The following is a 27927-nucleotide window of genomic DNA, read 5'->3' as shown; positions in this document are numbered from 1 at the left end:
AATACATAGAATTATCAAGTTTATATGATTCAACAGTATTTAAAAACGTTGTATATAAAAAGTCCTTCTTATCTTGTAATTATTAGTAGGCATTCTTGTTGTCCATTATTACTTACGTATGATTTCATATTTTTCGTGTTATATAATCAATAGGTCTTGTTGGTTAATTTCTTGCCGTCTTCTATTTGGTATTGTGCAATGAGCTTTCAAAACCTAGTTTACTGAAATGTATAAAGTATCACGAATAAGTCCCTAATATATTTGATTAAAAATCACATGTGCGTGATTTTTTAGATTACATTTTCGAGTTGGACTTGTAAATATAAAATAAAGTAGTAACTAAAATACGACAAGTTTAACTTTAGGCTTTGCGGCAACACTCGTGTTATTATCGAAGTATTTTATGAGTATTGCCAAGATTGGAAGATATTACTCCCCACTTCCTTGATAAAAACAAGCATCGCTTTTTTATTATTAACACCATGGCCATACCACACCACACACTTGCTCTAATAGTAAAAAAAGTCGCCTGCGGGCTATTTCCCTTTCTGATTATTAACATTAAAAAATATATGTCTGCACAATGTAATTTGATGTGATATGATGTTAATATAATTAAATGATAATTCACGCGTAGAATTTTGTTATACACCTAATTATTTAATGTATCTTTCCTGACTTAGGCGAATATATGGCGAAGGGTTCCATATTACTTGGGCACCACAAAATGAGGTCGCGATCAGTGCTTCATAATTTTCTCAGTGCTGACAACTCAATAAATCAACTGGATTTATTTAAAAATCTGTAAAAATATACGGAATACCCTTAACCCTAGGGTTCCGTGGAAACCACTTGCGGAACACTACTGTAAAAAATCACACTGCCCTTAACCTTAGTGATAGGTAGGGGGGCCCGCTTTAGGATGATTGACACAATATAAATGACTTACCGCATATGTAAATACGAAACGTCAAATGCTTCCATGGTGAGTGGAATGAATAGGGAAGTTTGAAAGAGAATTTTAGTGCATGAGGCTGCCACAAATCAAGTTAAACTGTTTGCATTCGACATAGAATGTTAGTTATGGATATATTGGTTTATAATCTCTAGATAACACTCTTTTAATCTCTTCTCTCAGTTGTGTGTTTTATCCACCTATGGTCTTATATTATCGAGAATCCAGTACATGTATGATGATACCCTCGTGTATATAGCTGGATTTCCAGGGTCTCCTTAACCTTAGTGATAGGTAGGGGGGCCCGCTTTAGGATGTGGGGGCCATGATTAACACAATTTAAATGACTTACCGCATATGTAAATATGAAACGTCAAATGCTTCCATGGTGAGTGGAATGAATAGGGAAGTTTGAAAGAGAATTTTAGTGCATGAGGCTGCCGCAAATTAAGTGAAACTGTTTGCATTCGACATAGAATATTAGTTGTGGATACATTGTTTTTTAATCTTTAGATAACACTCTTTTAATCTTCTCTCTCAGTTGTGTGTTTTATCCACCTATGGTCTTATATTATCGAGAATCCAGTACATGTATGATGATACCCTCGTGTATATAGCTGGATTTCCAGGGTCTCCACACATTTCAGGGCCAAAGCTTACGATGCCGTACTGAGTCATGACCATTGTTTCATCTTTACCAGAAAGCATCATGAGTGGTCCCCCAGAATCGCCGATGCAAGAGTCCCTGCCTCCCTCTCCACCCGCACAGATTAGTTTATCTGATATAGTTACGTTGGATCTGAAAGGAAATAAAATATAATCATCATGATACAAAAAATTAAAAGTAATTCAGATACTTAAAATGATTATTGTTAAAAAGCTATACCTATAACGATTTAGTCCTTTTAGAAGACAATACACATTTCAAAGATACGATGTTTATGTAAAAATATCTGAAAAGACTAAACTCTATTGATGAACCTTTGCAGTATTCTGATATTGAAATTATTTTTTTGAAAATGCGAACACTGCTGTTCATGAATTAACACAAAGTTTTAATAATTCTGCTAAACTATTACTATCTACTTCTTGATATTATATACCATTATAACTATACATAATAGTACAAAATATAATAAGTCCCCACTAATATACCTATTATATTACATAATACAGGTTTTGAAATTTCGGCAATAGCATCAGCCTAATATAATATATAGGTATATATATTTATAGGTAAATATAATATATTATATATGTATATATATTTATAAAAATATATACCTATATATTGAGTACATAAGAAATTATTAATTCAAGATGTTCTTAACATGACATTTAGAATGAAAAGAACAGATATATCAAGTTGGTAGAAAAACAAGTCAAAAAATAATCTTATGAATTAAATTAAATTAAATTTGAAAACACTTCTCAGAAATATTATAAAACTAGAAAAAATCTTTTAAAAAAAAAATCTAGTTGTAACGTAAAAATATATCTGAGAAATTTCAGCCGTATTTCCAAATTATTTACATATTAATATGAATAGATACGTATATTTTTTTATTATACAATAATTTCAAAACTTATGGATTTACGAGTTAAGTTCGCGTTTGTCGTGTGAAGGCTGACAATATAGAAAAGGAAAAATGGAGGTTACGGTAACAATATAAATAATTAACAATATAATATAAAATTACAAGATAAAACGAACTTTTTATATACAACGTTTTTAAATTTTCTGTTGAATCATATAAACTTGACTTGACTAGCTTAAACGATCAAAAAAATTGTGCTTGACAGAAATAATACTTAAATGTGATTTTAACATCCATATTAATTTCAATGAATCAACTGAAAATGAATTCAATTCTTAAAGATGGCTAAAAGTATTTAAAAAAATTCATTGGCATCGTGTTCTAATATATTCTAAAAGTTTCAAGTTGTCTAGCTAGTCGGGAAGTTAGTTAAAAATCGATTGCAATATTTGTACCGGATAAACAACCACCGGAAAAATAAGAAGGAATGTAACGATTTTTTTTAAATTTTGATTCAACTTCAAATCCAAATGGACAGTTAACCGATTATATTTTACTGTAAAATATTATTTATTATTAAAAATAATGATAGAATGCGCATACTTACAGAGTAATAAACTGAAGTATTGTAACCATGGACACCATGACTTTATCTCAAATTTAATACGACTACACTTGCGATAATACTCTGTTAATATTATCAACACACTTTTGTCAATTTCTATGATGAAAAAAAATGATTTGAAAAGAGGTTTTATAATTATTATGACATGTAACGTTTCCTTACAGAATTTTAACTCCGCTTCAGAAGATATTAAAAATTATTAATTTTCGAGTACGTACTCATTTTTGGTAAGGATTTTGGGCTGGAAGAATAAATGAGGTGTTTTTATGGTAACCGGACAAAACAGAACTTGACAAAACAGAAGAGTGGACAAGACAGAACAGCCAGGGGAAAATTGAAACATTAATTTTTGTGGAATCTATTTAGGTTAGGTCATTATTTCGTTGTAATTCGTAATACCTAGAAGACGAAGAACTCACGTGTGAAGGTCGGCTTTGTTCCTGGTACTTTGGCGATGAGAGAGAGGCATCGAGGATTCGTGTTACGGGAATTGATCACATTATATTGACAAAAGCATAGTAAGAACACAGTTAATTAATTTGATAGCGCTCCGCGCAGGAGGGCGATTCCCGACTGAAGCATTATGAAGCACAAGTGATCAGTTGCGCAAACATTTTCACAACATACTTCAACTGTAGCATATTAAAAGTCAACCGCTGGGTGTCACTAGGCCATGCTTTGGTAGTACACATACTTTGACGGTAGGGGCGCTCGCAACTCTCCGTTTGACATAATAAACGTCAGATTTCGTATCGTACGTAATATTGGAGAAAGCTGTTGATCTATTGTTTTACATTTACCACATATTACCGCTTAAATTATTATTTCGTGTTTCAATTCTCATTTAAGGATGTATTTATTGTGATTTTGTAATACAGAAACACACATGTTTGTTTGCAAAATACAACGGAAATTCCGTGTTGTAATCTTGTTGTAATATTGTTATATTGGAGACGTAACTAGCGTGTTCAAAGATTAATTGGTTACGTACTTCAACAATGAATGATTTAATCATGCATCGTTAACGGTAAGTACTGATTAAATATGAAGTCATTACCAAAATGGATAAAAATGTTATTTAATTTCATGACATTGACAATAGTGCCGTCTTGACATGTTTACTTTCTATCTTACTCTAATGCATGGACATGAGGTATAAGCATGTTGAATGCTTTCTCACTCGCACTTATATGCCGTTTACCCGTTTCACTCGAAGCTCTGTACACATAATATCTGCTGTAAAACTAAAAATGTTACGAGCTTCAGTTGAAGCAGTTCGGTGACGTTTTTCGCACTGCTTCATTCAGGAATCGCCGTCCGAGCTGGGTTTATTTATTCAAAACATTGCAGTTACACATGGGGGTAAACATTGATTCAGCATGACTAAGATAAAATTGTAGTTATTATAGGGCACATTCGCGGGGGAATTTGTACTGCTCAGGGGTGAATTTCTGACTGGCTGCTTTTTCAAAAAGCGTTTTCCCACTCGTAAGATGCGGGAGAGGGGCTGGCGGTAGACTTTATTACTTTTTAGAAATCTAATGGTAGATTTTGGCTTGGTCTGTCAAGGTCGGATGTATCTTACGAAGCGTACTCAGGTAGTTTGGGGACGCTGAGAAACCTCATGTTCGTTTGCGAAATATTTATTTTTTAATATTTATCGGGGGTTACAAACTTGCAGGGCAAATAGTGATTTTACAGGACGGTTGTCGTTGTTTTATGTAAGGTTTCTAATATGGGATTAGCGACATCTCTTCGTGAGGGGATGTATTTGGTATCACTAGTCACCCAATCATTTTGAACATATTATTATATTGATTAAGATGAGATATTATCCTAAGCTTGCCGAAAAAGTCCCGTTTATTTGAGGCTTTCTATCGATTAGGAATGCAGGAATTAGGTATATAATTTGATTTGTTATGGCGTATTGAAAATCTGTGCTGTGAAAAATTTATCAACATAATAGAGATAGGACAATTTCAATATTAAATTTATATTTTTCCTGAAAGGTCATAGTTATATTTATGGTTATGCTGTTTTGTCACTGTTCTGTTTTATCATTTTCTGTTTTGTCATGTTCTGTTTTGTCATGCTCTGTTTTATCATGTTCTATTTTGTCACTGTTTTGTTTTGTCATGGAACCGTTTTTATGTCCTGCTGGAATCCCATTTACTGTGAACGGTAAACGGTACTGTGACATTATAAAAGTTTAATTACAGTGGCAGACGCGCAGATCGAACTAGATCCAACGATTCACGCCGACTGTTATGTTATGACCAACGTCTGTACACAATAAGCAATTACACGCAACGATTCGATCGCGTTGGTCCTTGCTTTTGATTGGTTTAAAATAAACATTGTGTTGCTATTATTAAAAATATAGATTGACCGAAAACTATTTCTTCGTTAAATTGGTGGCTACACTGAACAGTTTTCCCTCGCAATTTATAGTCAATACTCAGCTGTCAAACCTAACCTTGCGAGCGGGTGGAAGCTTCGGATATTCTAGTACGTTTACAGTAATCTTCACTTGAATCTTCGTGAATCGTGGCAGATGGAAATAGGATTGGTTCCAATTTACTCACGTTCGTTCACAATCCATAACCACAAAAATCATAGATACCTAATAGATACCGTGGCAGACGATCGGGCCAGACGAAATCTGCCAATGTAATTTAAGCATAAGATTACTTCATATTGCAGAGGTTTACATACTTGGAGTATCTTTTTGAACAGCGTGCATTACTGACGACTGGAACTTTGACATGCAGCAGGACATCAGAAGTAAGAGTTTTCTCGGTGGCACCCCACCCGGCTACCACCATATCTTTGTCATCCAAGTTCACGTCTGCCATTTCTGGCGTCGTCGGAAGACAAATTGGCCGCGTGTTCTCTGAAATTCAATGAATAAATATATCGTAAATGAGTCTGAATATATCGTAAATGTATATTGGGTATAACTAACGTGAACATACGTCACGTTTTTAGGTAGCCTTTCTCGTTGTCCCCAAGCACAGCTTCGGGACGCCGAAATGTCCCGTTTTCATAAAGAGAGACCCATGGTAACATTTTCAAAAAAAAGGCGCGAAAAACCAAAAAATCGATGGAAAAGCACCGTTATAAAGGGTCTTTTCTCTTATGAATAAGTTGTGACAAGCGTAAAAACACTTTTTATTACTTACATATATTGGATGGTCATATTGATTATTCACATTTAGTTTATTAAGTTTTCTAAGCATCGCCTAAGAGATTTTTGACAAGTTCATAGTTTTTATATTTTTTTATATATATTTTAAAAAACATCGATTTTTATAGAAATACTAGCTGACCCGGCAAACGTTGTTCTGCCATATAAATTATTTCTAGTGAATATTTTGGTTGTTAAATAAAAAATAACGAATGTATCGTAAGTGTGTGGGGATGGGATCTATGACAGAAAGAGGAATAGAGCGCTGTAGACGATGACCGCCGATAAAAACAAAAAACATCAACCATTCATTTTCTCAATTCAAAATGACTAATGATGTTCATAATGAATGAATTACCTGTGACAGGATCTCGTTGTTTAATGTTTATGCAATATATGTCTTGTCCCTTCCAGAAAATTAGCGGATATTGGAGAGCGTCGTATGAACGGTATGAGTCAGCGATGAACTCCAGATTATTGTTTCTTCTTCGAATCACGATTTCTCGCGTCGATGTGCGGTCGCCAACCATGATTCCAGCAATGTTGTCAACAACAGGTGCATTGAATCGACGCACGTGCTCTCCAGCTGGTGTTTTATCAGGATTGATGACAATAGCGTGATTGTCACTTTGCAATTCGTGCATGTGTGCTTTGAAGAATTTCAATAATTCATTGTGCTCATTCAACAGGGCGTCCAGATCGCCGACGATGCGCCTGGAAATAGGCGAATTAAGGCCATTGTAGCCGCAACGTGCATCCACATGATTGATGTCCTCACCGCCCATGAAGTAGATTTGTAAAAATTTATGTGCTTCGTTTGGCATTGGCAGCAATGAGCCTACTTTGTGGTATACTTGGCCTTTTATTTTGAACGTAGAATGGAATTGTTGACCATTTGCCGCAGTATTGTGAACTATTTCTGTTGCTCCGAACGAAGTCATTTGGAAGCATGAATTGAATGTGCGAATGGACTTCAGGAACAGGTTTGAATCTGGAACCGTGCCGATGAGCAAGCCGTTCAATGGTTCTGGTGGTATCTCAATTTCTGGTAGTTGCACTTTTCCTGGTGCGGAACACAACCCGGCTGACTCGTGTTTGAATTTGAGCGCATGACAATGGGGACATTCTTTGTCCATAGCACCAATCAGCACTTTCGGATGAGCGGAATATTCAATATCTGGCTCGTATTCGAATGCGAGACGAAGGAACGAAGCGGATGTAAATGTTCGATGTACTTGTTGGCGTTGTCGGTCATTTGCTCTGTGTGTGTTAACTACGAACCGGCGCGCTTGGCTCCGTTCCAATTGTCGTTGTTGATTTCGTTCAGCTCGTGCCTCTTATGATTGAGATGCACGCAATTGTGACATGCTTACACGTACGTTTTTGTTCTCTTGTTGGATTTGTTCGTCTGTTCTTTCTGCTCTACTATTTTGCATGTTTGTTGCTTTATTCGTTCGACGGCCTAAATGGCCCCCCTTGCGTCTTGCTGGCATTGTGCACTGTAATACACGCACATAAAAATAGATAAATTAAAATAAATCGTACAAAATTTTGCACGCACTGCGTTGTGATATGCCCAATGAAATGTCAAAATGACGCGACGCTTTTCTTGAATTTTTCTCGGACGTAGCGCCATCTGTCATTCAACAACATAAATAATTTCGTTCTGTTTGAAATACGAACGACGGTTAAATTTGTTCATACAAAATAATAAAATCGCGATTAAAAAATGGGAGGGTAGGGGTAGGAGGGTTAAAATTTGGGGTTATAGGTATTTTTTATGCCAAATAATTAAAAAAAATACAAAAAAAAATTGTCAAAAAAATAAAAGAAATTTTTTCTGGATAGAGATACCCTAATCATCTAGCGGTATGAAATATACTTGTTGACCTATTCTTATACCTAACAAATATACATAAAAAAAAATCGGTCGAGCCATTTCGGAGGAGTTCGACCACAAACATCGTGACACGAGATTTTTATATATATAGAGATAAATGTGTATAACTTGAAATCCTTAGATATTAAAAATATAAAAACTATGAACTTGTTAAAAATCTCTTAGGCGATGTTTAGAAAACTTAATAAAATAAATTTTAATAATAAATATATACCCAACATGCACATTTCCGTGAAACATTTCACCATTCTAAAATATTTGATGTCTTGTAACTGTAGTTAATCTATATTCTTCCGATTGTAATTTTGTATCCTTTCCTTATAGCATGTTAATTATATCGAATGGCCAGGTAACACAAACGCGCCAGTCACGGTGACAGCACCAAAAGTGTATAAGTACATGGTATTCGTTTTAATTTACTGTTTACAATACACCCTCCACCACCCGCCATGTCTGTACAGCCGTGGATTATGCACGGCCGCCTTCCATAGAGCTGTATTGTTGCGCCATAATCAATATTTAATTGCTCACATTTCTTCCCAAACGGAGCCGCACAGAACCAATTATTCCGTAAGCGCGATTCCCATGAAAATTGCGCCGTAAGCAACCTTAAGGGCTCTAGGTCTAAGTCCCCAATTGTTGCCCTCCATTCGGAGAAGCGCACTGGGGTTTGGCCAAAACGTACAGTTGTCAGCCGACGAGTTATATTGACCCGAGAGCTGCCCCTAAGGAAGACAGCTTCCTTCTTGCACGGGGCAAAGGTCAGTTAACTATTTTACCCAAGGCGTCCGTGGCTACACCCTCGAGCAGGAGCAAATCATCAGCGTACGAGATAGGGGACCAAGGATGGAGCCCTTGGGGTACCCCATAGTCGTCCTCCTGCATATGAGTGAGGGGCCAGAGTCGTATGCTATCTCCCTGTTGCTGAAGTAGCTTTGAACTAATGCAAAGAGGTTCCCAGGGATCTGCCTAAGCCGAAGCTTCGCGAGAACCAGGGGTCACCACGCGGTGTCAAACGCGCCCGCAATGTCGAGAAAGATCCCGGCAACGAGGTCCTTGCCAGAGCTCTCCACGAAGTCGATTACGAAGCGAATCGCATCCTCAGTGGATTTTCCGGGTCTAAACCCAAATTATCTTCGCGAGATTGGACAGTTTTCCGACAGGTGGGACTCAATCCTGCTGTTGATCAATCTTTCAAGGACTTCTCCGAAGACGAAAAGGAGCGTAATCGATCTATACGCTTTCGGGTCGCAAGAAGGGCGACTGCCGGCTTTGGGGAGTTGAAATTGTAAATTATCAAAAAAATGTCTCAAATTTCAAGCTTAGTGTTTTTCCGCAAGGTGCCTCTGGTAGGTAAGGACATCGCCTTAAACGAATTAAAGAAATAAACGGAAGAACATAACAAATGACACAGTAATCAAAACAGACCCATCTAAAATCTCTATGTTATAACAGAACTATCTACTACAAAAAAGCTACGTACTAGTTTCCCTAATAGCCGTGTTCAACCGGATTAGTGCAATATCATTCGAGAGAATCTCGTCGTAACCCTCATGCGCTATCACTTCGAAGGTCTCAAATGTTTGGATTGGTTCCGCGCAGTCATCATCATAATCGCAATCTTGAATCTCGGAAGTTGTGTTATGCTCTCCGACTATGACGCTATGCACTGTTTCCCCTTCTCGAAGATCTGTGACGCAGTGCGCTGCTGTCAGGATGTAATTCTCGTTGATGATCGTTCCTCCACAGTTTATTGTCGGTGTGTTATCTATTAAAAATAATAAAACAAAATTATTCAAAGTATCATCGATGAAAGAAAAAAATGAATAGTTACTTATGGTATAGATTAATAATTATAACATATTATGAAGATTGATTTCAAGTGATTGTATAGAGTTTAAAGAATAGATTTTAGTGATGATTAGATGTGCGATCTATAGATGGATGTACCTATATTTTTTATGAAATGGTTCGTAGAGTAAATCTAAGCTGGAGTAATTTTGGCTGCCTGAATAATGTGCCTGTGCCTGAAGCGGAAAGTGTTCAACCAGTATGTGCTTCTATTTTTTCTAGATGTGTCCTGCAGGCTTCAGATGAGACAACTTAGACCAACACACTAGGTAACTATGTTCTGCATCGCGCTCTTAGTTACTTACTTATATTATTCTTAATAATAGCCATCCATGGGTATTCAAACAGCCTAGTTTTTTCCCCCCTCACCACTCTGTTGTTGTAAAATCGTCCGCAGTCAATGTTCGAAAGCAGGTTATAATTTGGATGACCATAAATATTCGATTGCGACCTGTGGACCATGTACTCGTCCAAACTTTCTCGTGGACAGCATACCTAAAAATCACAAAAGTTATTAAAATTATCGATTGCTTTCATGGGTTATATGAATTATTCTGCAGGTTCCGCCACCTCTGTGAATGTAGTGATATGGCCTATAGCATAGTTTCTTAACCGGGGTTTGCGGACCACTGGTGGTCCGCGAAGATTTTTTGGGTGGGCCGTAAAAATTGTCTGCAGTTCAAAAATAGTTACCTAGAAATCCAAAATTTGAAGTGGCGTAGTATTAGATTTTGACAAGTGTTTCAAAAATAGTGTGAACATAAATATTTATTATTTTATTCTAATGTCTATGGTCCGCAAAACATTTTCTGATTTATTTTTTTGTGGTCCGCGGATGTAAAATGGTTAAGAAACATTGGCCTATACCAGGGGTCGGCAAACTCTTGGACCAAAAGAGCCAAATATGAGTATCACAGCGGTTAATTTTTTTTTCGAGAGCCATGGATATATTTTTATAAATATGATTTATTTCAGATAATGTTATTGTTTATTTATCAAGTGAAGAAGATTTATCGAATAAAACTAACGCAAATATAAGTTGTTTTATTGTTGCAATACAAAAACATTTTTTTACAAAAAATGAGTAACATACAATTTTCACGTATTCCTTAAAACTAATGTGAACAATGACCGTCCTTGCATTCATTTGGAGAGTGTCTATATGTTTGGTATGTAGCTTGTAGTTTTCAATTTTAGGCGCGACTCCAAATTCTCATCGGTTATTTGGCTTTTCTAAATGTTATTTATATTATTCATGTTTGAAAATGATTGTTAACATACATATTATTTGGAAAGCTATACCATGTATTAAAAATCGTAGTATCTACCTTATTATGTAGATCTTTTAGAGCGCTCCGCTGAGTTGTGAAATTAAATTGCATTTTTCTCTCTCCAAATCCTCAATTTTGGTGTCAAGACACAAATTTGGAGCTACATAACTCTTCGTTTGTTAAATCCACAAAAAAAACTATTTCAAAAGTGCCCGTGTCAATATGAAACGAAGAAAAAAAAAATTGTCGACTTTTGCAATGGACGGATTTAAAACGACAACAATTATACCTTTTTTATAAAAAATGTGAATTGGAAATTTGGCAAAGAGCCGCATGTGACTCGTGAGCCGTGGTTTGCTGACCCCTGGCCTATACTACAGGATATAGTATATTAGTCTATGACTATAGGATAGGATACGAGTAGGGCAAGTCCACGTATCCTAACCCAATTAACTAGCTGGGTTACTCGGCGATAATATAATATACTATAATAGCTAGACAACTTTAAAACGGACCTACGCAGAAGCACACTACTTTCATGCGCATATAGTAGGTGTTTAAACGCTGCGTCTTTGAGCGTAAGCCCTCTTTCAGACGGGATTCCGGTGTCGAGCCACCGGCGTGGCTCGATTCCGCATTTACACATAACTAAATGGGAGCGTTCAGACGGAAGACACCCGTATCGCACTTTTTTTAAGCCACCTGTGTGGCGGAGATTCCGCATTTACACATAACTAAATGGGAGCGTTCAGACGGAAGATACTCGTGTTTACGAGAATCGCACACTTTTCCTTTGCCCGCCACAATGTCAAGCTACTCGAACTCATTATTATTTGCGAGCGCGGTTTTTATTACCTTTTTTGAGTAGGTACATAACTTTGGTTATTTTATTGATATGATAATATTTTTTATTATTTGATTAGGCAGAGCATAATGCCGGGGCCACACCAGCAACAAGTCGCGCGACAACTCGTTAAATTTTACGATAATTATCATAATTGCTTAAGAAATTTTACGATAATTATCATGCTTATCGTAAAATTTTATGAGTTGTCGCGCGACTTGTTTTCGGTGTGGCCGCACTTTAATGAGCAGAATAAATTTTAAATTATTGTTTATTGTTAATAAATCGTATTTAATATTATTCTGTTTTCATTAAAAAAAACTACAATTTGCAGATGGTGTACTAAGTTTTTTTAAATTCGATGAAACCTGCGAAAACCATAGCTAATAGTAAAAAATACTCTAAAATTATGCGATTAAATTATAGGTACACAACTTTGGATATTTTATAGATAGGAAATATATTTTTTTATTATTTGGTTAGGATGGGAATAATGAAGTTTGTATTTATCGAGCATTCATAACAGAACTACAATGTACAATACAAAATTTGTCATTGATAGGGAACCTTTTTTTTAACATACGGTAGGTGAATTTTAAACACAGCAAATTTTTCTATGATAAAATTAGGCAATCTCATAATGTATATAAATAAGTACAAATATCACCAACAAGTTAGTATTAATTTAAGTAAACAATCGAAACCGACGTTCTCTATAATTTTTTTTTATTCAATAATATGTACCTATATTTTTTACTGTCATTCAATTGAAAATTTACGCTAGGATAAAAGCGCTTGTATATCAAAATTATGAAATAAAATGTGGAAAAAGTAAAAAAAATAAAAACCTTTTATTTTCTAAAAGTGTTTTTTGAATGAAATATGTAGGAAGGTACCTGCCGTTGCATGTCATGAATCATGTGTCTTTCCACGTTATATATATTTAAATCAAATAATAATACCTCAGTAGCGAAGGGTGGAGGTAGGCTGTTAAGATCCACTATATATAGTGCACACTAAACTTTATCAGGTATTAGTATTTTTTTCATTGAAATAACACCACAATTTACAGAAGCTGTTGTTTCGTTTTTTAATTCAATTAAACCCTGCGAAACCAAGCCATAATAGATAATATTAAAAAAATACCTATCTATAACATATCTAAAATTATGCAATTAAACCATACATAACTTTGAATATTTTAAAGATAGAATATTTTTTTTTAATCTTTTATAGTTTGGTTTAGACAAGGCTTAATGAATTAAAAAGAACAACCAACAAAATGTGTAATGATATTTATTCTTAATCCAACGAAAACAAATAAGTATGAATGAAAAGGTATGCACAATTTTGTCGTAACGCCCAAAATATACCAAAATTAGTATGGTTTGGTTTAGGCAGGGTTTAATTGATTTTAAAAATCTAACCAATAATATCTGTAAATTGTTCAATAAAAACAAATACGTATGACTAAAAAAGTTTAATGTGCACTAATTATGGCGGATCTTAACAGCCTACCTTCACCCTTCGCTCCTGTAATACCTAAATACATGATTGAATAGAACGGGCGTGTGTTCTTTTAGAAATGAACGTTAGCCTGCATTTTATCTACTTAAGGTCTTATAACTAATTTAATCACGGTAAGTGGTATAGTGTGGCATTTCGGATAAGTAGATATAAAATATTCTAAATCTAAATAAATTAACGTTTAGTATATTTTAGTTAGTTATAGTATTACTTTAGGTATATATTAGTTGGTATTTGTATGTCTCTATATTAGTTATAGGTACCTGCGAAAAAGCTATTAGATATCATATAATTATTAAACAACGTATTCTATACGCATTGTATAAAATAAATGGTTTGTTATTACTGCATCGACCAAAGAACATTTTTATTGCGGCTAGATTCACCGTCATAATAATAATACGTAATAATAATAATAGTATTGTATTCGACGACCAACATGTGATTATTATTATATTATTATTAATTAGACGATCGAAATGAAACCGCACCATTTAAATTAAACCGCCTAACGCAAACTTGGTTTTACCTTTCACATTTTTGTACTGTGTTTTCGAAATATATTTAGAAATTGAACGATCTTTTGACTTATAGAGATGAAATTTTTGGTACATGTAGGAGAAGGGTGTACAAAATGGCATAGTGTTTAGTTTAATGAAAAAAAGAATATCAAAACGTATAATTTATTATAAAAACGGAGCATGAATAAAGTAAAACTACCTTAAAAAAAAGAAGTAAAAACGTGTAGTTAAAAATCATTTCACCCTCCGGTTGTACAAAATGGCAAACGACATAAATATTTGTCAAAAATAGAAACAAAAATATATTATCAAATAAAAATTTCATATTTTGACATTCAATTTCCACTGGAAAAGTAGTCATAAATCTTCCAAGATGTTTATCTCCGTTTTTATTGTTTTATTTATATTTAAAAAATGCCTTCTTTAAGTTCTTCCATTCATTTTCACAGCTAAAACTGCCTGATTTATTTTCATTGTATCCCATGTCTCTTACAGAGTTTTACGTAGGTAATTTCGGAACATAATCTTTCAGAAACAATAAAATCATAAATCACATAATATGCCGTTTTAGCCTACCATAATGTATGCCATTTTATCCCAATCAAATGAATTTGGCAAATTCGTTAAATAAAATGCAGTTTACACTTCAGTAATTATGATAAATTTACATCGTATATGAACACTAATAACGGCTACTTAAGCTGGTTTATATTAAATCTATATATAGATTTAATAATATAAAATACATGTAATATTACCTTTTGTCGACAAGCTGCAAAAATATTCGTTTGGTTCACAAATCTTTCCACTGTATCTTCTTGTACGGCTGTTTTGAGTAAACTCAATATGGCTGAATATTTAAAAGAAGGGTCATGCATTGTTCCTGAGCCAGTTGCATCATGTTAGACTGCACCATTTCGCCAGTAGAGCAAAAGTTTATTTTTCCCCACTGTGCCATTTTGAACACATTTCCCCTACTATGAATGATAGACTATTAATCCTTACAGCGCTGACAGCACAGCTGTTGTATCCTCATTTGGTGACCATTATATATAATTAGCATGCTATTTAAACGTGGTATTTAAATAGTAATTAAATGTTCCGCGGTGAAGCGATTAAACGTAATAATTAACTCAAATCATATAATTTTGCACTTGTGGCGGCTTAGTTGTGATGGTGCGATATGAATTCAGTGGCTGCCATAGCCACTGCAGTGTAGAGTGGCTGGATTCTTCGGTGGCTCGACACCGGAATCCCGTCTGTGAGAGCTCTAAACGCTGCGTCTGTGTGTGAAAAGTGTGTTTACTATGCAGGTATTATGGCATACTACAGGTATTATGGCATACAGGTCAAGTATTGTTATTTTTTTAATAATTATTCCCGTCTACACTGAAAAGGATCATGACTATGATGTAGATAAATATTTTTATAGAAAATGATTTTCACAGTAAGTATGCGTTTTATAACAACTTTACCAAAAATATCGAATAAAGATTATATGAAAATTATAAAAAAAATCTGATTGGGTCATTGATATATTTAATATAATATATACTGTTCACTTTTACTTATTAAGTCATGATTTGTGTTCACCTTACTATGTAATTAATACATACCAGTACCAATAATTTAATCAGTTAATGTGGGTTTACTGATTTATTTCCTTCCAAACTCAATATTTACCCAGAATTAATTAACCCAACTATCATAATAAGTACTTTAAGGTAATTAAGAGGTGAAATTATTTAAATTTATTTTTCTATTGTTAATTATCGAATAATAATTGGGCTTCTTAGTGAATTGCTGAGAATAGAATACAATTATTGTAATAAATTAAAAACCTAATATCGTCGGATTGGTTTTCTCAAAAAATAACAACACAAAAATCTTCTACACACGACTAAAGCGAATTTCTGTTATCGCCGAGATCTCATATTGAAAGTAATTTTCTCCGTGTAATATGGGCTGTTTTCTTATTAGAGGCTCGTGTACTGGCCGACAATAGTAGCCAAACACAACCGAACATCAAAAGGTTTAGTTTTATGTTATCTGACTATAGTTAGTGAGTTTTTCCATGATTTTATACCATGGTCATTCTAATTGAGCGTCTGGAGTACGTTTCTATTGTAGAATGGTCACGTATAAACTAATTTAACCAAAAAAATATTCCCTGTTGACAGAATTTTCGTGACCTGTATCCAACTTGACTATGATCTGCTTCTATGTATAATGTTTTATTTTCATTGAGGTGTCAAAGTGTATATTATGGTTAAGGCGGCGGTCAAACATTAAATACGCCTCAGATCAGATTAAAATTTTGACAAAAGTCATTTTCGAAGAATTTTACTTGACAAAAGTGATTATACTTTATTAATTGTGACAGAACCTTTTAGAATTTAAAAATCTTTCAAACTACCCACCCTATTTGCAGAAATATTTTATTTTTTTACTTCACTTTAACTTCTGAAAGCCAACTAATTGGGTGACCTCACACACGGCATGTAAATAAATATGATATTAATACTATCGACCGAAGGTACTTGACGGAATTTGAATTGAAATTCTAATGGATTTAAGTCTTGCACTATTCCATTTGAGTCGTTTTTGGCGACCCGGGTCATTATCAGTGTGTGTTTGCTTTTTTTGAGTAGACACAGTGCCTGAAGATATCGAAAGGCGAAACCCGGTTCACCAAAAACGATTCAAATGAAATAGAACAAGCAGTACAAGACCTAAATCTATTAGAATTTAAATAGATATAAGGTTCGAGATCCATTTTGTCAGTCTTTTCCTCTGGGATTTCTTTTGTGTGATGAATGAGAAAGTTTCATCGCAGTTCAACCAATTGATATAGGAGACTGGACTGACTAAATCAGAATCAACAAAGAGAGAAATCCAATAGTGTGTCGAAAAATGTATGACTGCCGTATTCGTATGCTTGGACTACCGAATTAGAAAGCGGCCACATAAGGCGGCCATATACGTACAGTTTTCGTAAGAGGTTGAACATGCCAGTTAATACGTAATGGCGGCCATACAGTTATCTTTGGTAGATAATCTGCTGCGCCCATAGACGGACACTTTTCGACCTGTCAGATGTGTGCCATGTTCAAACTGCCAGCGACCCCCCACTCCCGTGTTTTTGTAAAATTGTTGGAATTTCAACTAGCCGAAAGTTTTCGGGTGACGTTAGATGTTGGTATCGTAAAGTAGAATATACCGCGCGATACAATTGCGGCTGGTGTTGCTTGTTATAAAATAGAAATTCATTTATTATTAAAAATGTAATAATATTATGTACGCGGTTTTATTCATTTTTACGAGAGTAAAACAAAGTAGGTAATAGTTATTTATGTAAACATATATCATTTTATACAATATAATATAAATGTTAAAATTTTAGAGAGCATTATAAATATTAAGTTATTGTGAAAATATAGACTAATAACTCAGTACTCAAATTTTATTTATTGTATGTAGTGAATATTAAAAATTATTAATTTAAGACGTTCACAACATAAATTAATATACCTAATTGTGAATGACAATGTCGCTAAATCTAAATAAAATTTAAGTATATATTTTAATAATATCATAATAATTAATTATTATACTGATGATTGATGTAAATATAATTTTGTGGCATGTTTAAATTTATTGTATATAAAATCAATACCTTTATAAATATTACCGTTCTCTTACTTAATTAATACTGTCCAATAAAGCGAATAATTTATTCAAAAGAAAAGATTATATTTTATATTTACACGAATGTGTATAATATTGTTTCGGTGAATCGATAAAATACACAATCCACTAGCGAAATCATGATTTATTTTACCAACGTCATAGGTGTGTATTTTATGTCAATTTGTTTCTAATAAAAACAATTATAACCATAATAAATTCAAAGTAAAATAAATTATTCGTGCATTAATATCGTTCAAGTATACTCTACCTTAAACTAATTGAAACAATACCCCTGTGTAATATCTCCGCGAACCTAACCTCCATAGTTTTTGACACTTGCTCTGCCACATACAATAACTGTACGTATATGGGCACGTCTGTTGACAGTTCGACAGATTTAAATGGGGTAGTTAAACTGATCTGTGGTGTGCCCACTAACGTACAGTTATTGAACAGTTATTGTCTGTGCACCCACGATGGCCGCGTGGCTGAAATTCCGGCCTATATAGTCGAGGGTCCCAGGTTCGAATCCTGGGTCTGGCAAGTACACATATTGTTTTTCAATTTGTGTATGAGTCAGAGTATGGACCTAATAGGTTGATCAAGTGGCTGACATCCATTTCTCGTAAAAATAAAATCTGTTAATACAAACCTCCACCCTGTGGAGGCCCATATGATCCTATTAGGATCGGACATGGTCGAAAGAAAAAAAAGAATTGTCTGTGCCATGTTCAACCTGTTACGAAAACTGTACGTATATGGCCACCTATTGAATGTGGACAAGTTAAGAAAGTTGTTGGAGGGAGCAAGAACCAACCCCGGATAATCGTTCTTCTGATAACTGGTTAGTTAATAGCTACTGTGTAATACGTAAGTTAGTACCTATACCATCATGAAACAGAGTTTTCAGTTTTTTGTACTGTTTTGTGGGTATTCGGTATCGAATAAAAAATACTCTATTTGCATAAAATCACGTTAATTTATATTTTACTAGCTGAAGTACCCGGCTTCGCACAGGGTCGCTTCGTGGTTATATTTATCTTAGGTATTTAAAAAATAATAAGAGGTAATTATTTTTTTAATATTAAAATATCTGTGTAATACAATATATCTATATGAAAATAATTCTAATAGGAGTAAGGGTCAAACAAAAGAACACTAAATTAAAATCGAATCCAAAATACGCAAACGTTATTAATGTTATTAATATGCACTAACAAACCAAAATTGGATTAAACGAACTTTGTATTTTATATAATACTAATTTAGAAACCTTTGCAGGTGTGCGCACAACAACTTACAAAAATTTCATCGCAATCAGATGAATGGTATAAGAACGCATACGAATAGAAGAAGATACTGAAGATAGAATAGATGAAAAAGAGGAAGAAATGATTGCCTCAATTCAGAAACCTTGGCGGGCGTGAGCACAATACTTGATCAAAATATCATTGCAATCGGATGAATGGTATAGGAACGCATACGAATAGAAGAAGAAGAAGATGGTTGTACTAATTCAAAAACCTTTGCGGGCGTGCGCACAACAACTGGTCAAAATGTCATCGCAATCGGATGAATAGTATAAGAACGCACACGAATAGAAGAAGATAGAATTGAAGAAAAAGATGAAGAAAATAGTTTTATCAATTCATTAACCTTTGCGGGTGTGAGCACAACACTTGATCAAAATTTCATTGCAATCAGATGAATGGTATAGGAACGCATACGAATAGAAGAAGATAGAATATAAGAAGAAAATGGTTGTACTAATTCAGAAACCTTCGCGGGTGTTGGCACAATTACTGACGAAAGTTTCATCGCAATCGGATGAATGATATAGGGACCATACGAATAAAAGAAAAAATAATGAAGAAGAAGAAGATGGTTGTACTAATTCAGAAACCTTTACGGGTGTTACCACAAAAATTGATAAAGGTTTCATCGCAATCGGATGAATGGAATAGGAACTCATACAAATAGAAGAATATAGAATAGAAGAAGAAGATGGTCGTACTAATTCAGAAACCTTTGCGGGTGTTATCACAACAACTGACGAAGGTTTCATCGCAATCGAATGAATGGTATAGGAACCATACGAATAAAAGAAGATATAATGAAGAAGACGAAGAAATTGTTTGTACAAATTCATAAACCTTTGCGGGTGTTGGCACAACCACTGACGAAAGTTTCATCGCAATCGGATGAATGATATAGGGACCATACGAATAAAAGAAGAAATAATGAAGTAGAAGAAGAAGAAGAAGAAGATGGTTGTACTAATTCAGAAACCCTTACGGGTGTTACCACAAAAACTGATGAAGGTTTCATAGCAATCGGATGAATGATATAGGAACCATACGAATAAAAGAAAATAGAATGAAGAAGAAGAAGAAGATGATGATTTTTCTAATTCAGAAACCTTCATGGGTATGCATACAACCACTTACCAAAATTTCATCGCAATCGGATGAATGGTATAGGAACGCATATGGGACAGACAGACAGACATACAGACAGACAGACATTCATTTTTATATATTAGTATAGCCTATACTCTTCGCGAAAGTGCAAGCAATAAGTTGACAAAGTTTTATCGCAATCGGATGAACGGTATGGCAGTGCATTCAAAACAAACAAACAAACAAACCCACAAACAAATATTATTTTTTATATATTAGATAGTATTATTATTATTGATGTATTCACAATATTTTACCTAATAAATTACCTATTAAATAGATTATTTTGATTTACCATTGTCGTAGAAATGTTGTAACCACATTCACCAGGATTAAGAGCATTTTGGGAACCATCAAGAATGGAACTTTGTGTCATGCGGTCGATCATAGTAGAACATTTATTCTTCTCTTCGCATCTTCCTATTTGGTTATCGGCAGTAATGCATTGGTTTATATCTGAAAAATAATTAACAATGGTTCGTTGATATAATGAATATCGAATATCCATAATTTGAGAACATCCCATGCATACATACTAAAAAAATCATTTTGTAGAAGAAAAAAAATACGACACCGTATCTGCTGGATTCGCGACATTATGTTTTTTCAATTAAACGACGGGCATCTTAGTTAATTACGACAATTTTAACTAGTAATTGTTACATGAAATGCTTATCTAATTGCATATAATTTTGGCTATCGGTTTTAGTATATTAAATTAAGGTAGGTATCAATGATTTCTTTCTAGTGTGTATATGCATGAGATGTTTTCAAATTATGAATATTCAATATATTATCGAATGTTTCATTCGCAAATCTTGTGTCTTATTCGTTGAATAAACAGAAATTATGTATACGCTTTATCGCATTATGTAATTATTGTTATTATATTATAATGAATACATAATTTTGAAAACACTACACAGAAAATATATTATACTCGTAACTAATAGAAATTTTTTTTTTGAAAAAATAAGACAATTAAAAAAAATAAGGAATCGAACCTGCAATATATTGGCATTTCATTCCAGCAAAAGAAATGGCGTATTTCAAAAAAATACTACCTTATTCTTAGGTCAATAATTATTATAAAACAATCATTATTCGTAGGATGTTTATCACCTTTGAATGGTCGAAGACATAGCTTATAATCAGTATCTTTATAATTATCTTCAAATGTATTAACATGTGCCCATTTTTTGAATAATAAAATGCCTAATTTTATTCTTGTCAAATTTGGGATCACAGAGATTAAAAATATATTTTTTTATTGTAAATATTTCACTATATAATGTTAACAACAATTTTACTAATGGCTTTATAAATGCGTTTAAAAATTAATTAATCTAAAAAATCTTAACACCACTGCACATAGATGTACTCAAATATGACTATACCTATTCTAAAATATTAGATCGAGAGGTTTAAAAGAATACTATTTTATTTAATAAAAATACTTTATGCAGTCATCAAATGTTTAAAATAAATATAAAGGATAATAAGGCTTCAAAATTATATAAATAGATTATCTAAAATGTTTAAGGAATGTCCAGGATTATGCTCTGAAAATACCATAAAATACTCCATTTTGACCTACGTGGCGCATGTGGGCCCTTAATAAAGACCGTTCTCCGCTAAAAATATTAATTATTTGACGCACCCTAAATATGTAAAATAAGAATAAATACATGCCACGTCCTACTGGTTTGCAAATTGGCGCCAAGCGTGTTGGGAGATTCCGTAAACCAATGACACTGCGAATGCGATGCCAGCAAACGTATTACTCAATGTGGCAGTATAGTATAAATACGAATATGTAAATAATTATTTAAAAACAACTGAGTTATCACAATAAGTAACAATAATAACGATGTGTAATAAATCTATGTAATTATTGCAAAATACTTTGATGGGAAATCAAAACGTGTTGTGTTACATCTTACGGTCATGCAATTTGTATTATAAAACTGGTTTTCCTTGCATTGTTTCATTACTGTTGGCTATTAGAAATGCACTTTACTTATTTCCACTAGTACCTATTACTGTATTAGTAATTATGGAAGAATACGTTTAAGAAAACATATTCTTCTTCTTCTTCTTCCACCCTGTCACGACCCAGCATTGGGGCGTAGGGCAAGCACAAGTTCGCGCGACTTCAGTATATTATAATTAGGCAGTAGGTTTAACTATATTATAATTATATGGAATATTACTGGTTGTCTATTTTACCACGTTTTTCTTAGCTCGTATTATTGTTTGTCCGGTGGTTGTTTATCCAGTACAAATCTTGCAATCGATTTTTAACTAACTTCCCTACTAACTAGACATTTGAAACTTTTAGAATATATCAGAACACGATGCCAATGCATTCTTTTAATACTTTTAGCCATCTTTTAGTAGAATTGAATTTATTTTCAGTTAATTCTGTTTTGTATGAAAAGTTATTTCGGAAGAAATCCGTAATCCAATCCACTATTATCGGTTGCTAAGGGGGTGGTCTTAGCAACTAAATTATTAATATATACGTGCGTTACTATGGAAATGAAAATGACATTTCAGTATTCTATATTTGTTTGTTTATTGCAAAACAGCAAAAAATGATTTATTGACAAATGCCTTATTTGTCCTAAATTATTAATACATAAAATTGTCAAGATTATATGATTCAACAGAAAATTTAAAAACGTGGTATATGAAAACTTCTTTTTATCTTGTAATTATTTAAACATATTTTTGTAATCAAAATGGAACCAGCTTAATAAATAATACTGGTTATGACTGCATGTCATGTTATCAAATATGTTCATTTATTCTCGTTTTATCATAATATTACACTTTTGATAATAGTGCGAACCACGATTATCTTTCAAAGAGTCATGTAATCATCTCAATCCGAGAGGAAGGTGACTTGCAAGGCTTTTTCACTTGAAGCAGAAACAACAATGCTACTATAGATTTCTTTACTTAGTCATCAATTTGTATACATAAATCATATGATAAAGGAAAGAATATAGTTTCACCCAGGCATATACAATGACAAACTACTTAGGTGAACGAAATATTACTTAGGTACCGCGGTGATATAATATTATTAAATGGTCTAAATATTGCAAATTTGTTAGTTTAATTATTATTGCAATGTAGATAGATTTTATTCATCCGACACTTTATTACGAAAAAACTAAAAAAAAATGGGTTTAATCTGGCATACTATACTTAAGGAAGGACTTTGAATGTTATTTTTATTTTTTATACACCTTGTCCATCTAATAATACATCAATGCTGCTATGTGATAAGCATAAAAGATGAGACAGCGGTGCTCGAAAGACACAAATGGACACGAATGCTCCAAATAAGACCGTCAGGCTACGCGTACACGATAACCAATTGGGGACAAGTCGCAACGACGAGACGCGGCAGGGGCAGAAGCACAGAGGAATTAAATAAAAAGAAGAGCAAGGAATCGGCTTTCTCATACAACTGAATGAAGCAGGCCAACAATTAATAGCCGACAACTTACGAGAAAATAGCGACGCGATAAAAAAAAAAGCAGGGCATCACGGAGGATTTACTTTGGTCATTATAACGTACCTACCCATAATATAATGTTAACGTGGAAATTTTGCCACAACTTGATTACCAGCCTGCCTCACCAAACGTTGATATAACCTGCCGCCTCTAGGGCAGAAATAAATGCTGCTGGTTAACTGTTGACTTTCCGAACTAAAGGTATCAGTAATGATCGCACTCAGCGTATAAAATTTACGTAAGTATAATCTCAATCTTCCCACCGAACATTTTTTTAAATTGATAGATAGCTATTTCACCAATATGCACATTGCGCGAATAGAAGAAGATCTTGCATTCATTGAAGAGCAAAAAAAACCGCTACGGGTGTATGGTTATCAGCGGCGAAGGGTAGAGGTAGGTTGTTAAGATCCGGCAGAAATAGTGCACTCTGAACTATCTCAGTCATAAGTATTTGTTTTCATTGTACTAACACTACAATGTGCAGGCAATGTTGGTTGGTTTTTAAAAATCCATTAAACCCTGCCAAAAATATTGCACACCTTTTCAGCATAGGTGCTTATTTGTTGTCGTTAAATTATGAATATATATTACAGATGGTGTTGATTAGTATAGTTGAATAAAAAAATCGGTGCGTGTACTTATGTACGCGCGTTAGAAGTTATACTTCTTTGTTTGGCGTAACAAAACAAAAACAAAACTTGTGATAACCTAGATTCTTCGACTAGTTCTGGTGTAGATTAGAATCAGGTTCTCAAAATAAATAAAAGTGTTTCTTTGGTTCATCGATCTATCCAAATTATTTGTTTTTCTTATTGGTAGGAAGCTTAAATGGAGTGACGCTAGTTTACAATTATCTTTTTGCTTCATTTCGTATTTATTAATATTATTACAATTTTAATTATTTTGTTAAATTACGCCTCAGAAAAAAGGTCGCTTTTTAGAGCGCTGCTGGTTTAAAATTATTTTATTAATTCATTTCGTAATAATTAATATTATTTAATATCAATATTTTAATTATCTTGTTACACACTCAGAAAAAGCACCGCTTAATGGAGCGCCGCTGGCTTAAAATTATTTTATCGCTTTATTCCGTAATTATTTATTAGGAAAGTTACAAAAACAAATTTGAATCCGCCTAACACAACGATAAGTATTACGCAACTCGAATGCAATATAAATTATAAAAATATGTGTTACATCGCGGCCAGTCACACGCGAAAAATACACTCTGGTCAGTTTTCCCAAACGCGCCAAAAGAAGTATAACTTCAAAAATATTCATCTATCTATAGAATATCCAAAATTATGTATTATTTAATGGCATGATTTTAGACATTTTATAGATAATATGCATAGTCTTTTACTATTATTTATTATGGCTTGGTTTACGCAGAGTTTAATTGACTTTTAAAAACTAACCTACACAATCTACGCATTGTAGTCTTAGTACAATCGAAACAAAGACGTGTTGGTGGTCACTGATGTGTGGTGTTCGATGTGTAGGTAGAGGATGATGATAATGACGAAGTCTACGATGTAGCGGGGTGAGATTTATTAGCAGCGTATCGGTACAATAGTATATTATACATGATAGTTACTAGCTAAGTACTCTGATTCGAGTGACATTGAGATAAATTGCTCTTCGTTATTTATACAATAAAAGTTAGTACATTAGCATTAAATTCTGTTACATAATCATATTAAACTAAATATCAAATCAGCGTTTTAAATTGAATAGCGAAAAGAAATATTATTTATTATTATAGTCGTACAAAAATATAATACATGAAAAGTGATTAATCAGCTCATACCCGTAATACTAATAAAGTATTGTTATATGTAATACTACACAGTCTCTGATTTCGCCGATCGATTTGCTCAGTTGTTTACTAGAAAATGGATTCGCCTTGGAATGTATAATCGCAGAGTAACTTGATATCTTAAACAATGGATGAATTTGATCGTTATTATTCTGCCGCTACAGACGTATGGCTGAGAAAGTTTAGTGTTGACTATTTATGTCGATTCTTAACAGCCTAGCTCCACCCTTCGCCACTGATGGTTATTCTTCGTCATGATCTTCAATAATCTTGATCCAGAAAATAAAAAAGCAATACTATTTTTTCAGCTTGCAGAATATTCTTAAAATTACATTTAAATAATCATTATAATAGAAGTAAGTATTCTTGGCTATGCATTTTGCTGCACTTAGACTTAGAGTTTAGTCATCAGAGATTCCCATTTTTACCACGTTTTTATTAGCTCGTATTCTTGTTTGTCAAGTACAATTTTTTTCTTGTTCGTAAAATACAAATCTTCTTTAACTAACTTCCAGACTAGATAGACATTTGAAACTTTTAGAATATATCAGAACACGATGACAATGAATTCATTTAATACTTTTAGCCATCTGCAGAATTGAATTCATTTTCAGTTAATTCTATTTTTTATGGAAAGTTATTTAAAAAAAAAGTCGTAAATAGTAAAACACTATTATTGGTTGCTAAGGGGGTCCTAGCAACTAAAGTATTAATATATACGTGCGTTACTATGGAAATCAATATGAAATGTCAAAATGACATTTCAGTATTCTATATTTATTCAGTGTTTCTATCAAGTACAAAAAAAAGCATTTATTAATACGTAGAATTGTCAAGTTTATATGATTTAACAGAAAATTTAAAAACGTGCTACATGGTACCCATGTGTAGGTTGCCAATTCATTTTATTTTTTCACATAAATTTATAAAAATGAGAAAGATTGGAAAAAAAGAATGCTTCGCACTTTTAACAAAGTAATTCCACCATGATCTCATACGTTTTACGGCAGTTTCATATTTGGGTGACTAATTAGATTTATGAAGCGGAAAATCCATACGTCCACCATGATTTGCTTTACTATTTTAAATCTCTCTAACCCATTCATTAAGTCTTTACTATCAGAAATAGAAATCTCATATAATATATGTAAACACTATTGATTTTACGAAATTTTATAAATGAAAATCGTTTAGATTTGTCATAAATTAGAAATTCCACATAATACGTACGATGCATGTAACATCCGTAAAGTAAATTTGAGAAATATAATAAATAAATCAAGAAGCATTTAGTTAGACGTTTCAGCCATTTACACATAAGCTGTCTTCTTTTTAAAGAAAGTAAACCATTGCGCCTACCAGAAAATGCTATTCTGGAGATTACTTCGGGCATATTATTCAGAATAATGTTTTAATTACTTAAATCTTTATTTTTTTCAACACAATATGTTATTTTTTATTTTAATTGAAATTGTTTTATTTTGTTCTTTTCATAAATAAATAAAGCTGTTTTACTTTCATATAATTATTTATATTACACAATTATTTACTCCATTAAACGTATGTATTTCCAAAATTGAATGTACACAATATTAACAATAAATGTCAATTATACTAGATTTATTTTTGACCGATTTTATCAATGTTATTTGTATATGATATAAAAATTTAATATCAACTATGGAAAAAAATGCCAATCCCGGGATTGTCAAATTGTAATCCCGAAATCCCGGAATCAGAATTTTGGCTCGGGATTGGATTCCCTAATCCAGAGTGAGGATTTAAAGGTTTGGGAAGTAATTGGTTAATTAATTTTCCTTGTAACAATTCCGTTAGGTAATGTATTTTACATACGGAAATTTACCTTTAATTTACTAATTATATTAAAGTATTATTCACCTGTGCTGCCTAGTGTAAGATAGGCTACCAATCCAATTACAATGGCTACAGCACACCCCACAATAATAATAATTAATGTCGTTGTTTTCACTTTAAACATGGCTTTATTTTTTTTAATTACGTTAGTGAAAATTGTCGAAATAAACAAAAATAAAACTGATTATCTACAGAATATAATACGTCGCTCAGCTTTGTATTAAACTTCTGAGCATTTTTTTTAATCTTGCACAATTAATAATAATCAACTTAACCGACAATTTGATCTTGACCGTACAAATGATCGCATTACAATGATAGTAAAACAGGAAA

General features: G+C 33.3%; 1 protein-coding gene across 1 annotated transcript; it reads right to left on the bottom strand.

The window, feature by feature from the left end:
• LOC147071557 (CLIP domain-containing serine protease HP8-like) lies at positions 1–27927 on the bottom strand. The gene is made up of 7 exons (XM_085948312.1): positions 27619–27927; positions 20664–20824; positions 10362–10551; positions 9689–9973; positions 5834–6011; positions 1594–1754; positions 1–1238 (listed from the first exon to the last, which is right to left on the bottom strand). Exons 1-7 carry the CDS (start codon positions 27716–27718, stop codon positions 1234–1236), a joined length of 1080 nt encoding a protein of 359 aa, XP_085804438.1. The 5' UTR covers positions 27719–27927; the 3' UTR covers positions 1–1233.

This window comes from Rhyacophila brunnea, unplaced genomic scaffold (assembly GCF_057557595.1).
Source record: "Rhyacophila brunnea isolate RB1 unplaced genomic scaffold, BYU_Rbru_1.0 scaffold_20, whole genome shotgun sequence".
In the NCBI taxonomy this organism is placed as follows: domain Eukaryota; kingdom Metazoa; phylum Arthropoda; class Insecta; order Trichoptera; family Rhyacophilidae; genus Rhyacophila; species Rhyacophila brunnea.
This window is presented reverse-complemented; position numbering and strand designations above follow the sequence as displayed.

Excerpts from the sequence above, each read along its gene's own strand:
- LOC147071557 (XM_085948312.1), bottom strand. The coding sequence starts at position 27,718 with ATGTTTAAAGTGAAAACAACGACATTAATTATTATTATTGTGGGGTGT. Across the intron at positions 20,825-27,618 it reads TCTTACACTAGGCAGCACAG|ATATAAACCAATGCATTACT; the intron begins GTGAATAATACT and ends ATTATTTTTCAG. Across the intron at positions 6,012-9,688 it reads CACGGCTATTAGGGAAACTA|AGAACACGCGGCCAATTTGT; the intron begins GTACGTAGCTTT and ends ATTGAATTTCAG.